The sequence below is a fragment of the Meleagris gallopavo genome, chromosome 2 (assembly GCF_905368555.1).
Source record: "Meleagris gallopavo chromosome 2, MGAL_WU_HG_1.1, whole genome shotgun sequence".
NCBI lineage: Eukaryota > Metazoa > Chordata > Aves > Galliformes > Phasianidae > Meleagris > Meleagris gallopavo.
In genome coordinates this window covers 15,522,827-15,548,683 of record NC_139405.1, presented here as the reverse complement: position 1 = coordinate 15,548,683, position 25,857 = coordinate 15,522,827, and the positions used below count along the sequence as shown (strand labels likewise).

General features: G+C 41.8%; 1 protein-coding gene across 1 annotated transcript in view; it reads left to right on the top strand.

The window, feature by feature from the left end:
• The first annotated feature begins 5,774 nt into the window (after window positions 1–5,774).
• MRPS5 (mitochondrial ribosomal protein S5) overlaps window positions 5,775–25,857 on the top strand; it is a 44,555-nt gene continuing 24,472 nt past the window's right edge. Inside the window, exons 1-4 of the mRNA XM_085219070.1 lie at window positions 5,775–5,909; window positions 10,577–10,714; window positions 20,174–20,299; window positions 20,600–20,833. Coding sequence (XP_085075196.1) covers window positions 5,840–5,909; window positions 10,577–10,714; window positions 20,174–20,299; window positions 20,600–20,833 — 568 coding nt within the window. The 5' untranslated portion in view covers window positions 5,775–5,839. The remainder of the gene's footprint in view (window positions 5,910–10,576; window positions 10,715–20,173; window positions 20,300–20,599; window positions 20,834–25,857) is intronic.

Genomic DNA, 25,857 nt, shown 5'->3' with positions numbered 1-25,857 from the left:
GGTCAACCAATCCTGTACATTCAACAATCAGCTCCAAGAGATTTTTGACGGTAGCTCTTGCTCCCATTCAGCTCTCGGTCAGCTTTTTAGTCAGCTTTTGTAGCCAATTTGAAGGCCAGTTGCCTGAAAGAAAGTATAAATTCACATATGTTGTGCTTCTCTGCTCTGAGGTACAGCTTTGTTACCTCCAACTTCACTTTCCTGCCATCATCCCGGCTCAGGAACGCATGTCTGTGGCTCCTCCATATAGAGTACTTGTTTTGCTATTTGTCTGTTCTGTGGGAGATTTTGGGAGCTTGTTTTGTGTCCCATGAACACGGAACGTGGCACTTTGTAACAGAGCTGGTAAAGTAAGGTTTCCCACAGGAACGCCGCTGCGTGTTTTTTTCTGTATTAAAGCTCCACAGAGAGTTGTGCAACGTGAACACTAACAATGCTACATGCTACAACCTCCACTGTTGTGGCATCTGAAACCATGCATATCAGAGCTTGAAAGCAAATTCTCTTATTAATACCAACAGAGAAGCGTGCTGAATTACAGTCAGTGCTTGTTGAGATGAAGCATTGCTGGAACCAAGCACTGCTGCAGACTCCAAAACTTTTGGTCCATCTTTGGCACCTGCAGCAAGTGAAGACGTGGTGTGAGCTGAATGCAGTAGAGCTGTAGGTCAGAATCTGCCACCTGAAATACTTTGATTTTTTTCTCCTTTAGTATGTTTCCACAGGCTGCTGTTGCAATCTTCATCTCTAGATGGAATATTTCAACAGCTTCTTTTGAAGGATGCTCTGCAAGCAGAAAAATATGAGGGCTGCTCTGAAAGTAATGCCTCCTATTTTATTATATTGGCCCATGACATCAGAGGCAGATGTTGGTGGTTGTATAATCAATGAATATACAGACATTATAATTAAGAAATACACAGGAAAGTTAGGCTAAGTAAGATCATTGGGGTGCTGGGTGTGCTGCAGTGGGCACTGGCAGTTCTCCACATCCTTTTCTACAGCTTGCTTACTGTGCCCAGGGGAGAAGGGCTTGTTATTCCTCTCCAGATGCTGGGATGTCTGAGGCAGAAAGCAGAGACCAGTCTCAAATGTATTCCATTCATGTGAGCTCTGTATTTCAGATCTGGCAAGAAGCAGCTCAGCTGGCCCTGATAACCTCCACCAGCTCACAGGACCTGCAGACCGAGCTTTCATGAATTGCTGAGTGTTGCCTTAATTTTAAATTTCATCATTTTATAACGTCAGGGAGAAAAAGAAGGAAATCTCATCAACTCTTTTCTCTATAAATGTAGATTAAAGAGGAGATGACAGTATGTTTTAATTTTTTAAAAGAAGCTCTCTCAAGCAAAATGAATATTTGCTTTGTGCCTGAAAGCATCCATTTTCTGTGCCATAACTTCTAGGCTCTATTATAAGCTGTCCTGCAGTTTCTAGACATTCCTTAGGGATATCCTGCTCCCTGGCAACATGTGACTTACAAGGACTGGCTTCCACAGTGCCTGGGAGGGCCCTTGGGGAGTCTCCAGGAGGACAAGGGAACCTGGCTCCAACTGCTGTGGGGGAAGCAGTCTCTCAGCACCAGGCTTTAGTGTTACTGCCTCTTTCATTGCATGGGAGAAAGGGAGCAGCAGACGCAGGAGCAGACTTTTTGCTTGACTGCTCACTATGCTTATCTCATGAAATATCCATGACCATAAAACAAGCTGGGTGTTGCTCAGCCAAGTCATGTGGAGAGCAAGGAACTAAATATATGATGCTTGGTTGCCAGATGGCAGGACAGCACTGGACAGCAGTCCAAAAGCCAATGACTTGTGAGTCACTAAGCTCCTCATATCATGATGCATCCTTATCACCTGCACAGGAAACAGACAAAACCAAGTTACTAAGCTCAAGTTGGGTGGGATGACCAGTATCCAAGCTGCCAATTCTGTTCTTTGCTGCTTACACTTATGCAGGGTCAAGGCTGGGATCTGAGCATGTGAGCAAGAGCTTGCAGCTTTATTTCATTTCCTACTGACAGGTGACAGTGGATCTCATAAGACAATCTTTGCAAGAGGAAACCTGTAAATAACCTCCAGTTTAATTTCAGCCACCATTGCTACAGGATTTCTAACTGTGCCTTCCCTTTGGCCATCAGCTCTTGCAGAGTGAGCAGCTGCATGGCAGCAGAGGAGGCTGGTCCAAAGACTCCTTGTGATCTCCTGCTGTTGGCATCTACTTATGCCAACTAATGCTAGGGATGGATTTGCGCCAAGAGCTGGGATGGGCTGCACTTGCTTTCACTGCAGCCAGTGCTACCGGTATCCAACTCCCCCAACCATGCTTCTGGAAGGAGCACACAGCAGCTTCTTGGAGTCTGAGAGTTAGCAGGTGGGTTTTAGAGATAGCAGCTTGCTGGCTAGCAAATGATCCATGCCAGACAGGTGGAGCATGGTTTGTTACTGCCAGCAGTGGGAAGGAGAACACATAAATAACACAAAGTGTTGAACAGTTGCTTTGTTTACTACTCCAGTATCTCTGGCTACTGCCAAGCAGAAATCAACCGTGATGCATTTGATGCAGGGTGGCAACAATATTTAGATCTCAGTAGAAATGCATTTCTCCTTCAAAGATGGAAAAGTGCTGTCAGATGAATGCTAACCTGGCTGAGAGGCATATTTGAGCAGCCATCTGGGCCTGTCAGACCCTGTTTTACATATATGCTTATTGATAGTCTCCACTTCTGATTGTACAGCCTTCAAACTAGGTGCCTGGCAGTAACCACCTATTTCAAGGGGGCAAACGATGCTCTGTCCTGCTTGCCATTCAGTGTACCTTACTGGAGCTGTCCACATGAAAGCTTCAATCTATTTCCAGCTTTCTCTTTGGCTGATTACTGATGTGCACATGATAACATTGTAGCTCAGCAACACTAGAGGAATGATGGCAGCAGTCACATTAACCATTCCCCATGTGCATAATCAGCTATATGCCAGTTTCATGTGGCTCTGCTAAGAGTCTGGCAGTGGCTTTGGGGACTCACAGATGCCATCTCAAAATAATTAAATACTAAGGAATGTCATTGCTGAAAGACTCGTAACAGCAATACATAGAGAAGGCAGAAATGCACAAACACCTTCCAAATTGCAAGTCTGTTATGACCTTTTTCTAGCTTCATTAGCAGTACTGCTGTGCAGTTGCATGCTAACTGTTATGGATGGCCAGCGCACCTGCTCATTTCCCTGCTTGACTCTGAGCACAACCGGTAGTTGCAAGGCTTATGCAGACCTATGTGCCAAGAGTGGAAGAGCAACCAAGCAGAGCAAACAGCAATTGCTCTAGATGAGTGTGTTGATGTAATTTCATATTTGGTCTTTGGTCGCAGAGATGCAGTGATATCAAGCATTGGAACAGCTACTCAGGGCAGCGGTAGAGTCCTCATTCCTGGAGGTATTTAAGAGATGGGTGGATGTGGCACTTCACGACATGGTTTGGTAGAGGATGATGGCTGGACTTGGTGATTTTGCAGGTCTTTTCCTACATAGGTTATTCTGTGATTCTTTTTCTTCTTTTTTTTTTTTTTTTTTTTTTTTCCCCCCAGCATGATAGCCTTCATGCATAGCAGAGGAGGAAATGAAACACCATGCAAACTGCAGGCAGGAGCAACATTTGTGAAGGGAATAGCTGATTTCCCTAGAAGAAGGCTAAGGAGTGACTGGGGAGATGGCATACTACAGCTGAGCAGAAACATGAGGTTTTGGCAGAAACCCCAAAAACACTCTTGTACTAAAAGGCAGCAGCAGTCTGGCAGGTATGCCCTCATGGATACTGCCGATGGCTTCAATCCAGTCTCTTTAACAATCTCTCCAACAATTTCTTCCTCAATGGTGCCCATCAGCCCCCAAGATGCATCAAAACAAACTGTGGAAGTGCAGGTTTCCATGGAGAATGTATTATGCTTTCCCCTGGCAACCCTTCACTAGGCAACAAAAGGAGCCAGTGACTGTGTGTGCAGAATGGGGCTGGATGTGGCCCATTAGTAAGAAGCTGGAAATGGGGTCTCATGCATGTGCACCTATAGCCTGGGGTAAAGGAGGGCCACAGGGATGACAGTTGACTAGTCCCTTACTGCACAGTGGCTCTGTCTCACCTCACCTTCAGTCCCAGCAGCCTTGGGGAGTGCCTGCCCAAAACATCCAGCTTTGCTTCTACAGCTTCTGATATTTTGGAAGTTTCTTTTTTCAATCAAAAGCTGTTGAAGGCACTATCCTCTCTCCTGCTGACCTATCATTCTAATTATGCCAAGTCTCCATTCTCACATTTAGGTTTTGTTGTTCTTGTTGTTGTTTGCTGCAAATATGCTGTGCTGTTTCTTTTTGCACATCTGAAGTTCCTAGCCAAGGGGAGCTAAAGTAGTGGAATGTATTTATTTGGCATTGATGCTACAATAGGAAAGTGTACATCGGAGAATAACTTTAAATTATAGAGATTTACAGGCAAAACAACTCAGGCAAAAAATAGCGTCTGTGTTGCCAGTTGTTAGAAATTCTCAGTCTTGCTGAAACAAATGAGCTAGATTGGGACTTTGCTATTACCCAAAGATAGGAAAACCCTAATTGAAATCACATATCTGAATTTTATGTCTGCTCCTATTAGATCGCACTATTTATCCTTCAGTGGAGCAGGCAGCCTACCCTGGAACAGTCTGTTATCAGCCTGCGTCGCTGTTCCTCCAGTGGCAGTACTGTTCACACATCAATGACTGTTACTGGTTTAAATCTGTTCTACTGCCAAGGCACTCACTTGACACTCATGAAAAAAAAATGGGCCAAATAAAGTCATAAATGACAGTATGCCCAAATAATTGCCTTACCTGCTTTCAGTCCTGGGGTGACAGGATTTTTCCCTACCCCGGGACAGCAAAGATAACAGCACACAGCTAGAAGCACTATGGTGCAAAACAGGTCAAGACTGTGTTCCAGGGGAGTGCAGCAGGGCATGGAAAGCTCAGCGCTGACAGAGCCCTGGGAATAGGGCCTCTCCCACCTCTGCCCCTCCATGCAGGGAGAACTGACAGTCACTCTTTCCTTTCAACCTGATAAAATAATGGTTGAGAACAGATAGAAACACTTTTAAGGAGGGTCAGAGTGATACAAAGTACCCTAAAATCATAGATTCAGTTCACAAGCTCTTTATATTTTATTATTCCATGGAATGTGCAGGAGTGACCCAGGAATGGGCCTTCAGGACCGGGTCTCACTTTTCTTCCTTCCATCTCCTGCAGCCCATGCAGTGCACTAAGTGCACACAGCCTGACCTTCGCCATCAGACAGCCCTGCCACAAGGCTTGGGTGCTATGCATCCCTTCTGCATGGCAAATCTCTCTTCTCCTCAAAGCAGCCCCCAGCAAGGGACACGGCCAAGGCACGAGGGCGTCCACCAGGACCGACCTAGCCTAGTAGCGAACAAGATGGCGGCCCTCCTCCCATACCCGTCGGCGAACAAGATGGCGGCGCGAAGCCCCGGCCCGCCGCCCGGTGGCCCCGCCCCATCCACGTGACCGCCTGTCTCTGGAAAAAGCCCCATGCGGAGGCCGAGCATTCGGTGGGGTCCTACGGAGCGCTCCCGCTTGGGGCTGTCCAGAATATGCCTGTCGGGAGGCTAACAGTATAGCAGCGCGTGGGCAGGGTGGGGAGAAGAATTTCAGCGTGGCTTCAGTGTGGAAATAGGCGCTACTTTCCAGCATTCCTCTTTGGTCTTTCCGTCGCGAGCAGTTCTCTCATCGCCCTCGCTTACCTATCAGGCAGGGCGTAGGACAGCTAAGTACGGTGGCCGGCGGCGGGGGCGGGAAGTCAGCATGGCGGCGGCGGTGGTGGCGGCGGCCGGCCGGGCGTGCGCCTATGGTGTCGTGCGAGCGGCCTGGCGAGGTGCGGGGGGGGTTAACGTGTTTGCGCCTATAGGAGGCCGAGCTGCCGGCCGGGGGGCGGCTGAGGAACCGGCACGGGGACGGTGCGGCTCTGGTTGTCCGTGCGCCTGTGTGCGGAAGCCCAATTGTTCTCACAGGTATTCGTGATGAGTCCCGTAGAGCTTGCTCTGCAACTGGAGACTTTGGCTCGATGGCTGGGACTCGGAGACGTGTAATTCTGCTGTAGGTTCTGCGCTGCGTTTCGCTCTGCAGCAGGCGTGCTTCTCGTCAGATGTTAACGCCGTTACGCAGTGCTGTTAAGCAGCGAGCGTTGCCGGGGCTTTGGGGAGCGAATGTGAAGCGGTGTGGGCGCAGAGGCAGCGCGGTGCTGGGGGTCCTTGTGCTTTTTATGTTGCTCAAGGCCCTTCGTCTCTGTCACCGCTGCGTGCCCTTCAGCAGCTCTGTCTCCATTTGCCCAAGCTGCTCTGGCCTGTGGCAGAGCCCTGGGGGCAGTTTTTTCCCCTCTCGTTGTTATCCTTAAGGCTTGGCAGCAGTGAATCCAGTTGGTAGCAGTGACAGATTCTCATCTCCTACTCTTTATGTTCTTTGGGATTCCTTAGGGGCTGCAATAATGTATCTCCATAGAGTTTAGCAACCAGCACCATGCATGCAAACAGTCTTAAAGGGAAATCTTAAAAGAGTCCTAATGTAAAGTATATACATACTATAGGATATTTATGTGAAGGGGAATCATCTCTTGTATTGGAGACTACCTTGACATCCACCTTCTGTCTTCTGGTTCTTTCTGTTTTCTCTTTTCTCCCAGAGAGACTTCTATCACTACAGTCAATGTATGGTACCAGCCACAAATCCTGCTAATAAGTTTTTACAAACTGCTGTCAGAACCCTTTATACAACTTCAGTAGCTTGATGCACTGAAGTCCTAGGCAAGGCTGTTCTACAGGGAAAGCTTCTGAATAATAAATGTTGCTGGAGACTGAAGTGGGAAGAAAGGCCAGAGTAATTTCCTAAAAATATATTCAAGTCTGGTGTTAGAACACTTGGAAGCTGAATGTGTTGGGTTGTTTGTGTTGGCTTTTTTTTTTTTTTTTTTTTTTTTTTTTTTTTTTACTTTTGGCAGACTTCACAGAATGGCCAGGGTTGGAAGGGACCTCAAGGATCATGAATCTCCAAACCCCCTGCCACATGCAGGGCCACCAACCTCCCCATTTAACGCTAGACCAGGCTGCCCCGGGCCGATCCAGTCTGGCCTTGAACACCTCCAGGGACGAGGCAACCACAACCTCTCTGGGCAGCTGTTCCAGCACCTCACCACTCTCTCTGTAAAGAATTCCCCCTTAATGTCCAACCTAAATCTCCCCTCCCTCAATTTAAAACCATTTCCCCCTGTCCTGCAGTTATCAACCCTTTCAAAGAGTTGATTCCCCTCCTGTTTGTAGGCTCCCTTTAGGTATTGAAAGGCTGCAATGATGTCACCCCACAGCCTTCTTTTCTCCTGGCTGAACAAGCCCAACTGCCTCAGCCTGTCTTCATAGGGGAGGTGCTCCTGCCCCCTGTTCATCTTCATGGCTCTCCTCTGGACCCTCTCCAACAGCTCCCTGTCTTTCTTGTACTGGGGGCTCCAAACCTGGGACAGTACTCCGGATGGGGCCTCACAAGAGCAGAGTAGAGATGGACAATCACCTCCCTGTCCCTGTTGGCCACCCCTCTTCTGATGGAGCCCAGGACAGCATTTGCCTTCCGAGCCGCAAGGGCACACTGCTGGCTCATGTTAAGCTTTTCATCCACCAAGACCCTCAGGTCCTTCTCCACAGGGCTGCTCTGAGTTCCCTTGCTCTGACTTCCCTTCTTTCTCCCCTGCCTTCAGACCCAAAAGGATTTTTGTTAGTATTTATTTTTTCAGCCTCCAGAAGCTTCCTTACCTTCCTTTTCTCTGTTTCTGAAAGGGACAGTTAAGTAGTTAATACATTCCTGGTCTCCTTCTTCGGGGCAACATATAATGAAGTGATGTTAGTTTTTTAGCCAAATAACAATTACAGCTTGCACGTTCAAGAATGTTTGAAAGCAATTTTTTGCATACAAAATTTTCCAAAGTAGATGGAGGTTGGTTTTTTTGGTTGGTTGGTTTTTTTTGAGAATCAGTTAGTGCAGAGATTTTATTACTACATGGGACTTTCTTGAGCTCTTGTGAGATGACGTGAGAAAGTAGTAATAACTCCAAAATATTTTCCCACTGGAGATTATTTGTATGAATGTGTAATTTCTGTGTTTAACAGTTTCATTTGAATAAAAAGCAGCAAGCAAAATATAAAACAGAAAAACTCCATGCAAGAAAAAGTTCATTGCCTGTTAGAGATTAACTTGACAGCACTTGATATCTTCAGAACTGCAATTTATAATTTAAATAGAACACACCTCTGTTTTTTTTGAATATATATATATATATATTTAAGAATGATGTGATTATTTCAGTCCAGAGCCTCCCATGTGTATGCCTGTACCCGTACTCAGGCAATTTCTGCGAAGTTCTAATTACAATGCTGCCATAAGCATTTCAATGGCTGTTTTGTTTTTTTTTTTATAGGCTTTCTTTCACGTGTGTGGTTGATTGTTTTGTTGTTTTTTTTTTTTTTTAATTATTTAACAGAGCAGTTCTCATTGCTGAAACCAACTTCTTGCAGTGTTTCTTTCTCTCAAGTAAAGAACTAAGAACAGTTCTCTGTATTTAACTCCTGTGGAAAATAATTACAGAAGCAGAAGGGTTTACTAAAGCTGGGCTTAGGTTTACTGAACAGTGCTTTCATGAAGAAAATGCATGGGTGTTCGGGCTGCTTGCTGCCTTTCAGGATGTGGGTGATGTAGAAATCAAATGCAGTGTGTGCCAGTTTGGGGCACTGAGTGTGGGGAAAGGGATTGTGCATTGTGTGTAAGTCTATGAAGGGTGGTTTAACCAATGTCACTTCAGTGGAGGTTAAGGAGGTTTGGATGAAATAGGCACATCAAATTACTTGTATTGTGGTTGTCGTGTAGGAAATGGAGGATGCATTAACTGCATGCGTGTGGGTACCACAGTACAGTTTGATTGAGATAGAATCGTAGAATTTTTAACATTGGAAGTGACCTCTAGGATCATCTACTGATGTTTTAAACTGTACACTTTCCATAAATATTCTTCTTTGCTCTGCTTTTAGAGTGTTTGTTCCCTTTGTAGCAGCATGTGCACGGAGGTATGTGGCTATGCTTCCTTAAATACCAGCACTCAGGGTTTCATGCTTTGGGAATCATGGTGGTTTCTTCTGGGTGCATTTTTTTTTGTTTGTTTTATTTTTCTCCAAGCATCTTCCTGCTTCTCTTGTCCTGTTGCATTTCAGACCAAACCAGTTATATGTCCAAGCATCTAGAATAATGTAACACAGCTCTTAGGATTTGTTAGACGTAGAAGCTGGATTTCCAGCTCAGAACTGGTATTCTCATGTTTCCAGTCTTCAAAGTGTAATGTATGGTATTTTAAAAAAGACTTAATCCTTAAAGAAAATGTTGCTAGGAGATTTTTCTCTCTGATTTCAGAGAAACAGGGATCTCGCCCCGCACTTCAAGAGCTTGTGTTACAAATCATAATTGTCAGATGTTGTAGCACTTCTATAAGACTACTTTGAATCGTTGCACTTCTTGAGATCAGTTGCAATTGTGATCTCTTTTCTGTAACACTGGTGTTTGTCTGGCTTTGGTTTTTTGACATCTGACTTCTTCTCTTCTGTGCCCTGACCACTGTCAGAAATGTATTTCTGCAGCAGTTGATGTGATTTTACTGCCTAGTGATTCTTCTCTGTTGTCATTTTGTTCTGATTCTGTTGCTTCTGTAGGCTTTTTCTTGTATTGCTGTCAGAATTTTAGAAGGTGATGGTATTTAAGTTATGGAACTCTTTTTGGCCAATTTTGTTTTTGTATTTTTTGGGTGGTGCTGTGTGGAGCCAGAAGTTGGATTCGGTGATTGTTATGGGTCCCTTCCAACTCGGGATATCCTGAGTTTGGATTTGTTTGTTCTGTTTTCTGAGAGGCTCAGGAGGGTGATGCAGTTGATGCGCTCTGCATGGTTCCCGACTGGCTTTTTAGTGGAGTCCCTCCCCACAGGCTTCTAGCAAGTTCAGCAGGTGTGGGATGTGAGAGGTGACTTGGATGTGGATAAGTAATTGGCTGAAAGGAGAAGTGGAGCTCCTTTCTGATGGAGGTCGGCTGTGGAGCTCCACAAACATCTGTGTTGCTGAGCATGAACACTCAAGGCATATGGGTGATACACTTATAGTACTTCACATGCTGTATTTATGTCTTGCTGTTGACACGTTCTAGAACATTACTGCGAGTTCTGTTACCAAGACAATTTCTACTTTCTGAGGGTGCAGTCTCACTCTATCAGCAATTTGTTAGAAGCCTTCTAGCTTCCTTCTCTCTGTGACACTTCTTATTACAGTGGTCCCACCCCACCTCCATCTGCAGCTTAGTGCTTCAAGGCAGAGGTTTCACATCTGATTCCCTTTAGTTTCTAAATCACAGGAGTAAATGTTACTGGGGGGTTATTTGTGTTTGCGTGATGTGTATACTTGAGGGAAATGCTGTTTTCAAATTAAAATGTCCTTTATCTAAACGCTTTTTTTCTGTTTTTATCCCCAGGCTTTGCTTCTGTACCAGTGAAAGGGAATTGCTGTTCCTATTCTAGCTTGGCATGGTCTCTCCAGGTGCGGTGTTCCATCTCTGTCCCCCAGAATGTGACAGTACAGCAGTGCAGGCAAAGCAGTTTCTTCAATACGTGTAAGTCTTGAATTGGATTAAAATTACTGTCTGTAGCAAACAGAAAGAAAAGTTTGCTTTGGGAAGATCACAAAAATCTATCTTTAGTAATTTTTTGTATCTATTCTACTCACATATCTCATAAGATTATAGTTGCAACTGCATCTCTTGATGGAACTGCGTGTATAAAGTTCATTTTAATAGCAAGCATTTGATTTGCATCACAACGAATCCATTCAAAATACTTAATTGTTTGGGAGGAAAAGACAACTTCCTCTCTATTTCTTAGTCCTTTACTGACAGCATAAACTATGTGTTTATTTTCCAAATGGTTTTTGAGCCACAGACAAGATGTACTATTTAAGCTGTTCTGTCTCAAAAATGAAATAATTAAAACACAATAACATGCTTAACAGAAACCGTTGATAATGTCTTGCTAATTGTCAGCCTAGCTACAGTATTGTCCTCCAATCCTGAAAGGAATTAAATGCATGGTTGATATAACTGAGGAATGATGGCTGTGAACCTATTTTGTGGTTCCTTGTCTGTGGCATTTTCCCACAGTGGAAGTGAGGGAATAGTAAGAACATAATCTCTGGATGAGATAGCTGAAGTTTCAGAGTCATGTTGATGCTTTATGACCCATAAACTACAAGAACAATGGTGTTTTCCAGTCTTTATGACATAAATGTGGTAAAGTCGTGTATGTATTTTAAATATAAAACAGGTTTAAGTGATCGTGCTGTCTGTCTTTTCTTCTTATTCTGTATATTTTGGCTGTTGGTGGATTTTATTTTTTTCCAAACAAATGATAGTAGAATGGGCTTGAAAGACCTGCCAAGGGCTGCAGTGTAGAGGCTCATGGGGAAGGTTTTCTAAGGATGCCAACTGCTTAGAGCTTAGGCACTAGTGGCTAGATAAAACTATCAGTGAAGCTAAGCACCCTTTTTGTTTTCATAGACTCACAGAATGGCTCAGGTTGGAGAGGACCTTAAAGCCCCAACCCCTGGCTGTGGGACGGGCTGACTCTGCCCAGGGCCCCATCCAGCATGGCCTGGAGCCCCTCCAGGGATAGGGAACCCACAGCTTCTCTGGGCAAGTGATTTTGTGAATCTTAAATTTAAAATATAACTCTACAAGTTATTTCCCTGTGATTATTTGTAGGGTAGATGTTACCCTAATTTATGTTTGTATTGTATTCATAACATCTAGATGAGGTCTGTTTTATGAGAAATTTTGTCAACTGCCTTTTAGGTGACTTAATTAAAAGCATTTATTGTAATGGCATCATTACTGTTTGACTTAATAAAATTTTAAGGAAGTTATATTTAGGCAAGCTACGTAAAACTGAACTTTAATAAGATGTAAGAAATTGGAATAATTGAAGTATACTTCTTGTATGTATTCAGGAGAGACGGAAGCTGGACTACTGAGAGTTTCCAAGATTGGTTGTTTTAAGAGCAGTTTTTATTCGAGAGGTCAGTCTGTAGGGTTCTTTGCTTTTAAGAACCAGACTGGATAAAATCATATTACACTATCACTTGGAAGTAATGTGCTATCTTACTTTGTAGGCTCTTTTGTTAGAAAGGCAGGTTACAAATGTGGGTTGAACATGATAAAATAGTACTTGGTGTGTAAGAACAGTTTTATGCATTTTTCAAAGCAATCAGAAAGGCTTGGATAAATGAGTTGATCCCATAGGAACCTAGAGAATATAGTAATTGCTTTTTCTTTGTGCAATTCATCATGCAATTTGTTAGGAAGCGTAAGATTTTATACTATTGATTTCAAACATGAGCCAAATCTGCTGAGTTCCCGTACGAATAAGATAATGATAGATGAGGTGTACAGGGCTAATCTTGGCATTACGATTACTCTCAAATTTTCTGTTCTTTTTCCGCTTAGATGCATGCAGTAGGAAGATAAGCCACTTAGTTAAAACAGCAGCAAAACTTTGTGCAATTCATTTGTTCAATTTATAAATGTAGATGTAAGTCTTAAGACCTGTTGTTTTCTAACTCTGTCTATACTGGGCTTAGGATACATCACCAACCTATTTTATTTTGTGCGCCATTTCCTGAAACTCGCTTGGGATCACCTATTCCTGGGACTGAAAATATGGGTGTCAGGAACAGCTGTATCTGGCACAGAGTTGGGCTTTGTAAGTTTTTGGAAGGAAAGTGCTGAGGGAAGCAACGGACAGTGGAAACTCAGGAAGTTCTGCATGAACATAAAGAAACGCTGCTGTGGTGGAGATTGAGAACTGGCATAGGTTTTCCAGAGAGCCTGTGGAGTCTCTGTATTTGGAGATGTTCAGAAGCTGCCTGGAGTGCTGGATCTGGGCAGCCCTTCTTCAGCAGGGAGCTCCAGAGGTGCCTTCCCACCTCAGCCATCCTGTGAGTCCACGTGGGAGAGCTGCAAAGCGCGGACTCAAATCTGAGGGCATCGGGTGGGTGGGAAGCTCTGGGACATTACTCATCTGAAGAGCTGACTAGAATGGGCTCAGTGGGTCTTGTTTATTGTGGGTGTGGAGCAGAGATCAGCTGAAGCTTAGCTACTAGATCCTTCTTGACGTGGTTTTGTGTGCTGCTGTGGTGGTGTAAATGAAGAATTGGTAAAAGGAAAACGACGCTTCCTTGTCAAGTGCGGAGTACTTTGAGGAGCTGCCCTAGTGGCTGTTCATACACCTTAGCTGGATGCATGAATTTGTTCTGCCGTGAATTGACAATGTGTGGCTGTCTGCGTGCTTCCTTTTAGAAGCATCTGTGAGAAACATTGACTTTTCATGCTGTTCAATCTGCTTGCACACTAACTACTGCATCTCTGTCCTTCTTTTTACAAGTCCCATCAGGGTTTTAGAAACATGCCTTCATATGTTGCTTTGTTCTTCTGTGAAGCATCATTCTTCTCTAGATTCTCTAGAAATACTTTTAAACCAAGAAGGTTGTTTTTTGTTTTCCTGCCTGGTTTTGTTTTGTTTCTGTGGAAGGCTGCTTGTTTCAGAGCAGCTCTTCTTGCTGAGTTGTTTCCACTTTCTTTTCTCCATGGTAATTAACAGCTGGAGTTGAATAGTTCAACATCTTCAAAATTCAAATGAAGTATGATATTAACAGTATAAATCACATTATGGCACTCATATTCTTTAGTAATGTAGTTGTTTCAGAAGAGTGGTAACGTGAAACGGTCGTATCTGCATTTTTAATGTGAAATATAATTTTCAAATGAAATGTCAAATGACAGTTCTTCGTGACTGAGGAAGTGATGGTACTTTTGTGTCTCATTAGTGAAGGCTTACTTCTCTTCCATCATACTCTAAAAATTGTTGACATGCTCTTCTTAGCAGGGTCACCTGCACCCTTCAGCTTGATCTTTAGTTTAACTCATTAGAATAGGAGGAATTGCAGTTATCCTGGGCAGTCTGTGTCCTGATCTGTATGGCTGGCTGCTGCACTTTGCAAGGGGCATACGTTGGGATTTGTTTTTGTTTGGTGACATATTTCAGTGAGTTTGTGATGAAGTAATTAAAAATGCTCTTGTTATTTCAGGATTAAATTCTGCCCATCTCTCCTCTTTCCACCCACTCCACTATGAAAAGCAGTTACGTTTGTATTTACTTAACGATTTCATGCGCTTAATTAAAGACAGAAGGACCTGATTTTTCTTTCAGATGATGATTGGAAAATGAATACCGCCCTCTGAAAAGCCATATCTCAACAAACCTGGCATAACAGATAGTCTTGCTTGTGCCCGTTTCCGTCCAGCTTTTGTGTGAGAAGATGGAGCAGTTTTCTTTCCCTACCTCTCGTTACGTTTACATGCTCTTATGAGCAGGCAGGCAGACTGGAGAGTGTATGTGTGGGTTGGAAGTGACCTTCAAGATCACCAAGCCTGACCATCAACGAACCGTGCCCCTTTGTGCCACATCTGCACATCTTTTAAATCCCCCCCAGGGATGGAAACACCACCACGTTCCTTAGCAGCCTGTTCCAGTGCTTGGCCACCTTCTCCTTGGAAAAATTCTTCCTAATGTCCCACCTAAACCTCCCCAGTGCAACTTGAGGGCTTTAAATTCCAATAGTTCTGGCTTTTTCCAGGCAGGTGCTTGAGCTTGTAATTGTTGAGAGAAGTGGATTAAAAAGTGCTGTATGCTTCATGGGAGAAGTATGTATCTGTCTGAGGAAAATGTGAAGTAAGGACCTTTACACTACAGAATTGAGTTGAAATACATAAGCTGCCTTTTCTGAAGGCAGCAGAGGCACACAGATGTGTCATGAATACTGAATGTAGTTGTCCCCCATCATCCAAACCTTTTGGCAATAACAGCAAGCAAAATTTCTCCAAAATCTGTTCTGTATCCAAGAGCATATGAGACTAAAGACCTTTTATTTGAGCCTGCAGTTGTACCACAATTATGCTTTCCCTGTCAGTGTTAATTCCATTAGTTACTGTTGGGGAAAAAATGAAAAGAACTTAATTTCTCTGTTGCTAGGTGATGTTTCCTTATAGGTTAGAATACAGAGTAAGGAACATGACTATCTTTCAGAGCTCATAGAATAGATTGTAGCAATGAAGAGGGAATCACATTTAGACCAACAATATAAAATTATACTCAGAGTAACATGCGTTGTCTTTGGAGACTCTCCTTACAGCAAGCAATTACACTCTGTATAAATCTTTGCATTTGTTTTCTTTATTGGAAGCATCAGTTCCTGAAAGCTTACGTGTTAATTAAATTTGATATTAAATTTTCCCAGTCCTATGTGAGTTGTCTTCGGATTAAGTAGTTCATTTTTCTGCCTTGCCTACTTGAGAAACAAAGAGAAAAAGAGATTGTTTTTCAATTTTTAATTTTTTTATTTAATGAAGTATGACCACTCAGATAAACAACTAATGAGTTAGCACTTGTCATTGTCAGTAGCAGCATACGGAGAGTTTTGTTGTTTCCACATTGAGGATGTCAAGATCTCCAAAACACACATTGCTCTGTTTTATTTCCTTTTGTGAGGGCGATGCCTCATGTATTTATGTGTATGTTGAAGACATGTGAAGCTATGAAATCAGACTTCTCCTTTGTTTTAGATGTTTCACTTATTTTATATGAAATGCTGACTTCTACAGCAGTTGTAAGGCTGTCTCCAGCCTCGGTGAGTGTTGTGCTTGGAAGTAGAAGTTAACATGTGCAATCTGAAGTGACACCTAAATCATTCGCCTCATGTTTGCTTCGTGTTCAGCCACTGAAATGAGTTGTAGCTTTTGTTCTTATGACGATTCACCTATGTGGGTTTTTTGCCCAGCCACTTCTATGTTAACTGCTTTGGAGTTATGGTTATCCTTATTAAGCAGTCTTTGAAAGTTTGAAACGTAGTTTCATTGTCTTTGTCTTTTATATTTTGTGCTGCCCATATGCTGCTTTGTTTCTTAATAAAAGTTCTATGTCTAATTACGCAGGTAAAATTAAAGCATCTGAAATGTATATATACATGAAGACAGAGGAGAACTATTGGAAGATAATTAAATGTATATTGCTTAAGACTGAGCGTAGACTTGATTTTTTTTTTTTTTTTCAGGCTTTGTATCATGTTAAAGCTTAAGATCAGAGGCTTAGAAATCAGGAGTCCATACTGTTGTTTCAGAAATGTCTTTCAAAAAAACCAACAGATTTCGAATATGAAAACTGATCCATGAGACATTACTGTAAGGCAATCTAGGAATTAAAAAGGACCTTTTACAACATGAGGAAATTTTTGCCTCATTAGACCAAATGTCTGTCTGAGCATCCCATCTCCAGCAGTAGCATGTGCTATGGGAAGAAATTAAGAATTGGATGAGCACATGGGGATGGACAACTCCTCAGCAAATCATAGAACTGTATATGGCCTGAGTTGAAAAGGACCTCAGAGATCATCTAGTTTCAACCCCCCTGCTATGTGCAGGGTCACCAGCCACCAGACCAAGCTGCCCAGAGCCACATCCAGCCTGGCCTTCAATGCATCCAGGGATGGGGCATCCACAACCTCCTCGGGCAACCTGTTCCAGTGCTTCACCACCTTCTGTGTGAAAAACTTCCTCCTAAGATCTAACCTAAACCTCCCCTGCCTCAGTTTAAAACCATTCCCCCTTGTCCTGTCACTATGCACCCTCATAAACAGTTGTTCCCCCTCCTGTTATACACTCCTTTCAAATATTGGAAGGCAAAAAATCCTTACAACATTAGCGATTTACAGTGTGGAACTTCTGTGTTTTGTATATTTGAGCTGTTTTTCTTCTATGAATTTGTTAACTGCTTTTCACCCCTGTAAGTAATACAGCAGTGGTACATTCTCCCTTCTGGAGATGGAGAAGCTTGTCTTTACTATAGAAGACAAGGTCAAGGAAATGTCCTCTGCACTTGAGCGCATCGAGGTTTGTGATGTGTTGGGTTCCCAGAGGAGCTGATAAGCCTTCAATGTGCCTCTGAGGAAAAGGAAAATTACGTGTTTTCATTAAGCATCTGAGTGTAGACTCTGTAGTTTATCTTGTCACTTGTAACAGAATATGTAAGCGTTCCCTTTTGAGATGCTTTCTCATATTTCACGTGAGGAGAATTTTTTTCCAAATTTTGTTTTCCTTTTGATTGGAAAAAGGAAATGGTTGAAATATCATACCATCTTAGAATCTGCTTCATCTGCTAACAGAAGTTATGTTCTAGTCCAAGCTGAAAATGAATGTTAGTGATTGGAAAGACCTTACAAGGGTCCTTAAGATAATGTAGATGCACAGTTGTAATGGCACTGACAGGCAACAATGCACTAAAATAATTGTGTTTGTTATAACGCATTCCTTTTTTAATGTTGTTAATATTAATGTGGATTTGTGGTGTTCTGCTGCTGGACTGTTTGTCATAAAAAAAACTGAAACACAAGTTGCTTGTTAGGTGGAAAAAATGAGCCTTTGCTCACAAAGTTAGTCCTTTCTTCTCTTTTTGTTCCCTTCCTTTTTCCAGTTTACTGCTATTTGTATTTCCTTTCTTTTTGTAGTAAGCAAGCTGGGAACTCTCATCTTCCTCGAGGCAAAAAAATCTGCTTTTAATCTCAGTTGATCAGATCTTGATTATGTTTTTTAATATAGTTTATGCCAACCTGTTTTGGTAATGCTTGCGAGTTACTGAGGTGTGACCTAATACACATCATCTCCTGAAGCAAGTGCTGGGCTGTCTGGCTTCTGAAATCAGAGAACAGCATAAAAGTGCTCAAAACCAAATCCTTTTCAAATATTACAAGAACCTTTTATGTAGATTGAGTAAAACAGAGTGGCATTTTAACTATTGGTAGTTGTTGATGATCAGCTTGCATAGCAAGCATGCTTTCAACAAAACTCAATAGTGGATTTTTTTTTTTTTTTTTGGCCATACGATAAAATCTTAGGTATCACATATTTCCCTTTTGTAGCTTTGTGCTTTTCAGTAACTGGCTAGATCTGTGTGATGAGTTTGTTTTTACGACTTGGGCTTTTTCAGTATGGAAGGAGTGCATGCAGCTCCCCATTTCACTGAACTGGCACGGAGGCAAAAGAAAGATAAGACCATAAATCATTAAGAGATTGCATACCTAACTGTTCTGTCTTCATTTCAGAGTTTTTTCTCCAATGTGAAAAATACTAAGGTTACTGGTGTTACTTTCACCTCTGTGAGAGATTTTTCCTACATATATATTATGTATATGCTCTCCAGTCATGTCAGTGCTTTGCTGCCAAGTCAGATCAACCTTTCTATGGTCAGATTTTGATTTTCTTAGTTGCTGTGCTGTCTGTTGTAGGCTGTGTCCCCACCATTGTAATCTTCTTGACTGCCACCTATCCCCTCTGTATTCTACTCCTGTCACTGTCTTAAAAATACTTTGGAATCTGACATCTTATAAAGAGCTCTCAGCTCTGGAGCCCTCAGGCTTCTGATATTGCATTAAATACGACTGCTTTCCAAACAAGTGATGATACTACTAGAGATTGATTAGATAGCTGCACTTTGGTACCAAGTGTGGTGTTTACCTCTTGTTCTAATATTATCAGATTCCATTCTGTGATCGAGGCCAAAACGAGGTTTGTTCTGACCTCATCTTGCTGGATCTGCTGACATTGACTTGTCTCCTTTGCTGCAGTACAATCTATTTGCTCTGTGACTTCTGCTGCTTTCCCTGTATTGTCAAGAAGCAGTGTTACAATGTAGACATTTAGATGCGAAGAGGCTCAGTGGGAGCAGTCTTCAACCACTGACTTCATGCCAACTGTCATAGTCCACATGAATGTGAAATGTCACATCATACTTCAACTGCTTACCAGCAGTGTTTGTGTGGGCCTGTAATGCAGCATTATCTTAGGGAATTATTAGCATTCATGTGCAAAAAATTGGTATCGATCACAGCATGTATTTTATTAGAAGTAACGAGAGCATCGCATTTGGTAGCATCTTGTACTTTGTAGTGTTTTGTTTCTTCCTCTGCACTTGCTTTGTAGTGTTCTGAGTGCCAACTGTGTGATTCAGGATTGTCCTTCTCAAAAAAGAATTGCAGTCAAACATCCCAGTTGTGTTAAGGACTTTTGCCTGAAAAAGGTGGGCATTATGGCTTTGAATAAAGCCCCCTTGGCCCCATATTTGAACTTACCCAATGCAAAGAAAGCTGAGTACTGAACGGTAGCTCTGGAAATATTGGCTAGCTCCACATTCTCACCTTGATGTCAACATAGGAGGGCTCCCCAGCAGTGTAAAGTTTGATATGAAATACCTCCTCAGCCTGCTCCAACAATTCTGTATGTTAAAAATCATGGAGTGGGTAAGGTTGGAAGGGAACTCTGGTGGTCAACTGATCCAAACATCTGCAGACAGTGAATATTCTGCATGATCACCAAGTGAGAAGGCCAGCTGAGTTCTGTGAGGAAGCTGTTTGGCTGTTTGGCGCTCTGCGTTCCTTCCTCCACCCACCATTTCCATAAGCAATAACAGAGTGCTTTGTCTTTAATTAGAAGATGAAAGTATCTGCAGACTTATGTTGGCAGTGATCTGTATTTTGTGGGATTTTTAAGCAGGTTAACTTAGATGTTTTTTAGAAGAAAGACGTTGACTCTCAAGAATGCCTGTCCTTGGCCAAGTGCTTAAAGGTATTGCTGATCTGAGCTCCTAATGAGTGATTGTCTTTATTTACCTGAGAGTTAGTACCTTACTGGTACTGGTTGGGAATGTCTGCCCTTAAATTGTTTCTGAAAATCCTTTTAAGAATGATGTGCCTAGCTGTGTGCATGTCTGATGGCAGTCATTAGTGGCAGAGGCACATCTACTTCTGCAGCAGATACACATGTATAGGAAATTACTTTCTTAGCAAGGCACTAATCCTACAGTTTAAATCCCAGTCATGGTAGGGTTAACTCTGTTTTGGGTTGTTTTTTTTTTTTGGTTCAGTTTCCAATATATGAGGTACTTGTACATTACTTAGAAAAGCTTTCCTATTTCAGCGACAGCTGAAGAGCTATGGAAAGGAGCTTTGGCGGAGACTGGTGTGGGAGTAAAGAAAGGAAGAGGAAAGAGAAGGAAGAAAAAGCTGAGAAAGAATCTCAACAGAGGCCAGGAGATTGGAGAAGGTAGGTTCATAAATAAAGGGTTGAAAAATGTCTCAACTTTTTCACATGCAATATTTTTTGATTTAACATACAGATAAGTTGCTGTTAATTTCTGTGATGTCTAAGCAGTTTGAGGTGTCTGTTTTCTGAAAAAATAAAAATCCTGGTGCAGTTGTTTAATGCAGTTCTTTGATTTTTAAACACAAATTGTGTCACAGAAAGCACTTCAAATGTGTGAGTACTTTTTATTTTATTGCACTTTTCCAATGCGCAGATTTTAATCCTTGTTTGGCATAAAACTTTTTTCCTCTTATTTTCAAGGACGTTCCGGTTTCCTCTGGCCAGGTCTTAATGCTCCTCTGATACAAAGTGGGAAAGTACAGGCACTTAGTCAACGGAAAAAAGAAGAACGAGACAGAATTCAGTCTGAGATTATTCAGCAGAGAGATACATGGGAGAAGAAAAGAAAAATAAAAATGAAGAGAGAGGGAGGATGGAGTGGAAAGTGTTGGGGAGGTGTCCTCATGGATCCTCCTGATCCAGGTCCTAATGGAGGTAAGAAGACTGAATTAATATCTTTCTTAGTCTTATTAGCCTTTTTGTCAAGGGGCTGGGTAAAAGGGAGATCCAGACTTTTCCTCTGATTTGAAAATCCAGTTTGTACTTCTGTCTTGGATGCCTTTGTGTCTGTACATATGCTGATATGTTAATTAACTGCTGAATCAGAGAACAAATTGCATTTATTCAAGCAAAATTTTATTAAATCTCTGCTCTTAGGTGAATATGTTATGGACTATCTGATGTTACACTTCACTGTGGAGTAGTGTGTCATGTTACAGACTGTTATAGAGATTTTGGAGTGTGGAAATAGTTTTGTGTTTTTAGCATCATTTGTCTTGAGTATGAAATGCAGCTGTGTTTTTTGCATTGTTTCTTAAGGGATCTGTCCTGTGAAATCAACTTTCTAATAATGTAGTGAAATATGGTTTAAGATGTTGCAGTTTGAGTGTGGCTACTAAGTTCTTTATGTGCTGTCTAGAGAAATACAATAATAAAACTAGAGATCTTAGGGTGGACAAGTAAACTGTTTTTTTTATCATGCTGTTCTTCAGATCACTAGGTAATTTTTGCTAGCTTTAACAACTAAAACCCCAGCCCTCTTCAATTAAGCATAAAAATAAGTTGCTACATTCAGCTGAGTTTTCCTTGTTGAAGCACTTTATGATGCTTGAGGATGATGATTGTTACCGTTTTTCTGTAGTCTTGTATGTCACATGAGGTAAGAATGACAGCTGATTTTTCTCTAGCACTTGTTTCTGACAAGTTTCAGTCCCTAGTTCTCTTAGCAGTTAAGCTTGGTTCATATCTTCATTACCCAGAGAAAGCTGTGATCTTGGAATACATGTTGCAGAAAGTCTTTATAAATAGGACTTGCTGCATAAGTGGAAATCCCCATATGAGTGGGAAATTACGTATATGGATTGCAGTAACTTTTTTCTGCTCTCCTTGTAGTCACCTTTGTTGCTCAGTCTATGTGCTGTGTGGTTTATGAATTATTCCACCTGCGTATTTTCTGGTGATGTTCTATTGGACCTTAATTCAAAATTCAGGCATGCTTTGCACCAAGCCATAAGTCAGCGAGAGCATTGTCTTTCCAGAGTAGCATAATGCTGTTGTCCACGTAGAATGAAGTTTTTTTGTTTGTTTTTTGTTTTTGTCTTGTAAATACATCCCCATGTAAATATATCCCACATTGCTGTCATGCATTTCTCTGCTCCCTTGCCAGGCCTTCAATTCCTGTAGCTGGAATAGGTAATTATGTGGCTTGTGTTGCTATGGTGTCTGAGATACCTTGTTTCCCTCAGACTTTCCTTGTGAACTTGTGGAGCTCTTACCTTCTGATCTCATCAGAGCTTTTTTTTTTTTTTTTAATCCTTGATTATACGAATAACTTGTTCTATTTCAATATCAGCCTAATACTATAGAGTATAAATGAAAAAATTCCTATATTCACTTACCTGTGTTTCATTTTCTTACCTTGAGAGCACATGTACTGTGGAAGGCAACAACTTAACAATGGAGGAGGCAAGCCTGTCTTACAAGTGAAAACTAGAAATTTGAGAAGTTAATGAATTGTTCCAAATTCCTCTAAGCTATTGTTGGAATATAGAGGAAAGTCAAGAAAATGTCATGGTTTGAGTTCTGTGCTTTAAATACAACACTGTGTTGCTTTTAAAATCAAATGTGTCTTCAAGTAGTTTATTCTGTCCAAAGTAGCAGCAGTAGCAGCTGCAAATAGCCTTAATGTATGAGCAGATTGTACTCTTCGATATTTCTCTAGATTTCAGTGTGATTACTGATCATAGAATCACAAAGGTAGGAAAAGACCTCCAAGATCATCCAGTCCTGCCATCCACCTACCACCAGTATTTCTCCCACTAAATCAAGTCCCTTACTACAACATCTAAATGTTTCTTGAACACCTCCAGGGACGGTGAGTCCACCACCTCCCTGGGCAGCCTGTGCCAGTGCCTCACCACTCTTATGGAGAAGAAATGTTTCCTAATATCCACCTGAACCTCTCCTGGTGCAACTTCCAGGCCATTCTGTCTCGTCCTTTCACTGGTAGCTGGAAGCAGAGACTGACTCCCACCTCGCCACATCCTCCTTTTAGGCCGTTGTAGAGAGCAGTAGGATCACCTCTGAGCCTCCTCGTCTCCAGACTGAACAATTCCAGTCTCAGCTGCTCCTCATAAGAGTTGATGTTGGTTACTTGCATTAAAGTTGGCTGTAGTAGTCTGTTCAAGTTCTGCCAAAAAGGGAAAAGAACACTGCAGTAAAAATATGAAGATGAAACTGTCAGCTTGTATTATAAGTGTGCTTGAGAAAAGCAGTTTCTGATTAGCATACACCAATTCCCTCTTGGTCCATTAAAAATTGTGGGGATTTGCAGATCTCCACAGTTCAGTCGCCATCTCTTTATTCTGAAGAATAATGAAATGACTTCATAGGAGTGTGAGGGCGTTTGGCTGTGTTTAAAGCACTGTCAGGGTGGTAGAAGAAGCAAACTTGAAACTGTCAAACTTTATGAGTCTGTTTGTCCTGAGACTGGCACGGATAGATTCCCTGGTGTCCAGCCAGGTGTGAGCTATGGTTTGAGATGCTACCATTCAACCCTGCCTACCTGGTATTCTGGGAGGCTTCTTCTGAACTGGACTGTTATAAATGTGATCATCTCAGAACGTATAAACGATAAAGCAACATCTGAGTCTCTGTTGTCATCACACACCCCCTCCCCCCCCCACCACCACCATTATGCTGTTTTAAGCTCCACTGTGCCTATACCAAATGCAAGAAGTATTTAACACTAGTCTTCTAAATGGTGACATTAACACTAGTGTTGTAAATGGTGAAAGCTCTAGTTCACAAAGTAAATGGGAGAAGCAGGGGGTCAGTAAGATCTCCTGTTTATTCTGCCTCTTATACTGAGATGTTGCATTTTACCCTATTGCCCATAGATTTCAAAGGCAGTCATTTTTCTTTTTTCTGGAATAATGCAGTGTGTGTCAGGGTGAAGGTCTCTGGATTAGATAAGATCTCGTCATGCTTTTGTTGGCATGGTTTTGTGCTCTCTCTTATTACTTGCTAGCATTGGAGTTAGTACTTATAGATGGTATGCCATGCCCAGAGCTCTGTCCTGTTCTAGCTCTTTCCTACCTCGTGATTTCATAGGACACTTCAAAAATTTCTTATTCCTTTCAAGCCCCTTTTAATGACAAAGCAGAAACATACTGATTTTAGTGCAGTGAAAGGGATGTGTTCACCATGCAGAGCTGAATGTGTAAGATATACCTGAACATAGCTCCTCTTATCATCATGATGACATGAATTGAACTCCACGTGACATGGAAGCAATGCGTAACACTTTAACCCTAACTGGACAAAATGAATGATGCTTTAGTTGTCTTTGATTGCAAAAACTTTTTCAGGAAGCATTTGAAATTGGAAGAGATTGAAAGAAAGTTTGGCTGTGTTGTTGCTGATTATCCAGTGTGGCTATGTTTTGTTTTTTCTCTTCTCTTGAATTTCACAGGAATATGTACTAAGAAAAGCAGTTTGAGTCTTGTTGATTGTCTAGCATGTGTTTCAGAATACTCTGAGCAGTACTGGCTAATAGTATTGCTACGATGGAAGCTGACCCATTTGGTGATGGTTTTTAACCGTTCACAGCTTTTGCATGTTGTACATTAAATACGGTGGTGGTTTGTTTTCTTGGTTGTTGTTTGCTTCACAGTTTAGAGCAGTGTTTTTCTTTAATTGTACTGCAGGCTATCGTTTTTCATAGCATTTCTGCAACAGGAGAGAATTAGGACGAATATCGGATATAATTTAATAAAAATGCTTCAGTATAAGTGCTGGCTTGCACTGATTTCCCAAAGAGTATCTCGGGTTTAATTTGGAAAGATTGTATAGCTTAACTTGAGGTTAAAATATTGAAGAGATTCTGAGGTCAGTTCAGGTTTTCATCAGCTCTGTTATTGCTTTCTGTGTGACGTTCAGACAAAGCTGTTAAATTGAAATCTTGCTTTACTATTAAAAGAAGTATTATTATTCTTCCTGTGTGCTACGTTGATTATTTAGATTGGACTTCGAGACTGCATCTTAATGCTCTTGGAACCACAATACCTAAAAAGATAATGTATTGATTCCAGTTGGAAGCAGGGGTACCTAATAGAGCACAATGGATGTGTATAGGTTTTCATCTCTTTAATTATGACAGGAACTGTACCGTAGTTATAACAAGAGTGGTATTACATTTTCTAGGAAGTTACCACTTGAACTGGATTTTTTTAAAGCTAGATTTTTTGATAGATGTTGATTTTTACTAAAGTAATAATAAAATTATGCATTATAAATAAAGAGTTACACATTGTTTTCTCTGTTTTAAAAGAACGAATGACTGGACTCATTACAAAGCACAAAGCCTGCTCCAAAAGTAATGCCTCCTATTTCATTACGTTAGCCCATGATGTCAGAGGCAGTTTGAGCCTTCCCACCAATATCCCATTACAGTTGTTGCTGTGTGACAGGTGACAGCAGAGGGGCAGTCTGACACAATGGCATCTAACACGGAATTGGGTGTGGAGCAAGGGTGTGGAATTGGATCCTTCCATGCAGAAAAAGTGGCACTCATTGATTCTTGCTGAACACTTACGGAAACCAAACAGTGAATGTGAGCACAGTGAAAGTTAGGCTGTGTGGGCAACGTTCTCCTAGCAATGACTCTGTGCAGATTGTTCTGAGTGCAGCATGCAGACTCCTGTTCATCACTGGTAAAAATGCATAGCTAGTGGTGGTGACTATGTTGAAAAATAGTGTTTGGTAGCAGAGTTTGTTCTATCAAATATTTTACTGTGCCCTTTGTATCTGTTGCAGTTTCCATAGAAACAAGTAGGAGGCATTACTTTTGGAAGAACCTATATTTCAGGCCTTTTTTGTAAGGAAGCAGCTAATAATCTTCGTTTTTAGATGTGTTCAAATCATTTTCTACTTACTGCTGATATGGATTTATAAATTAC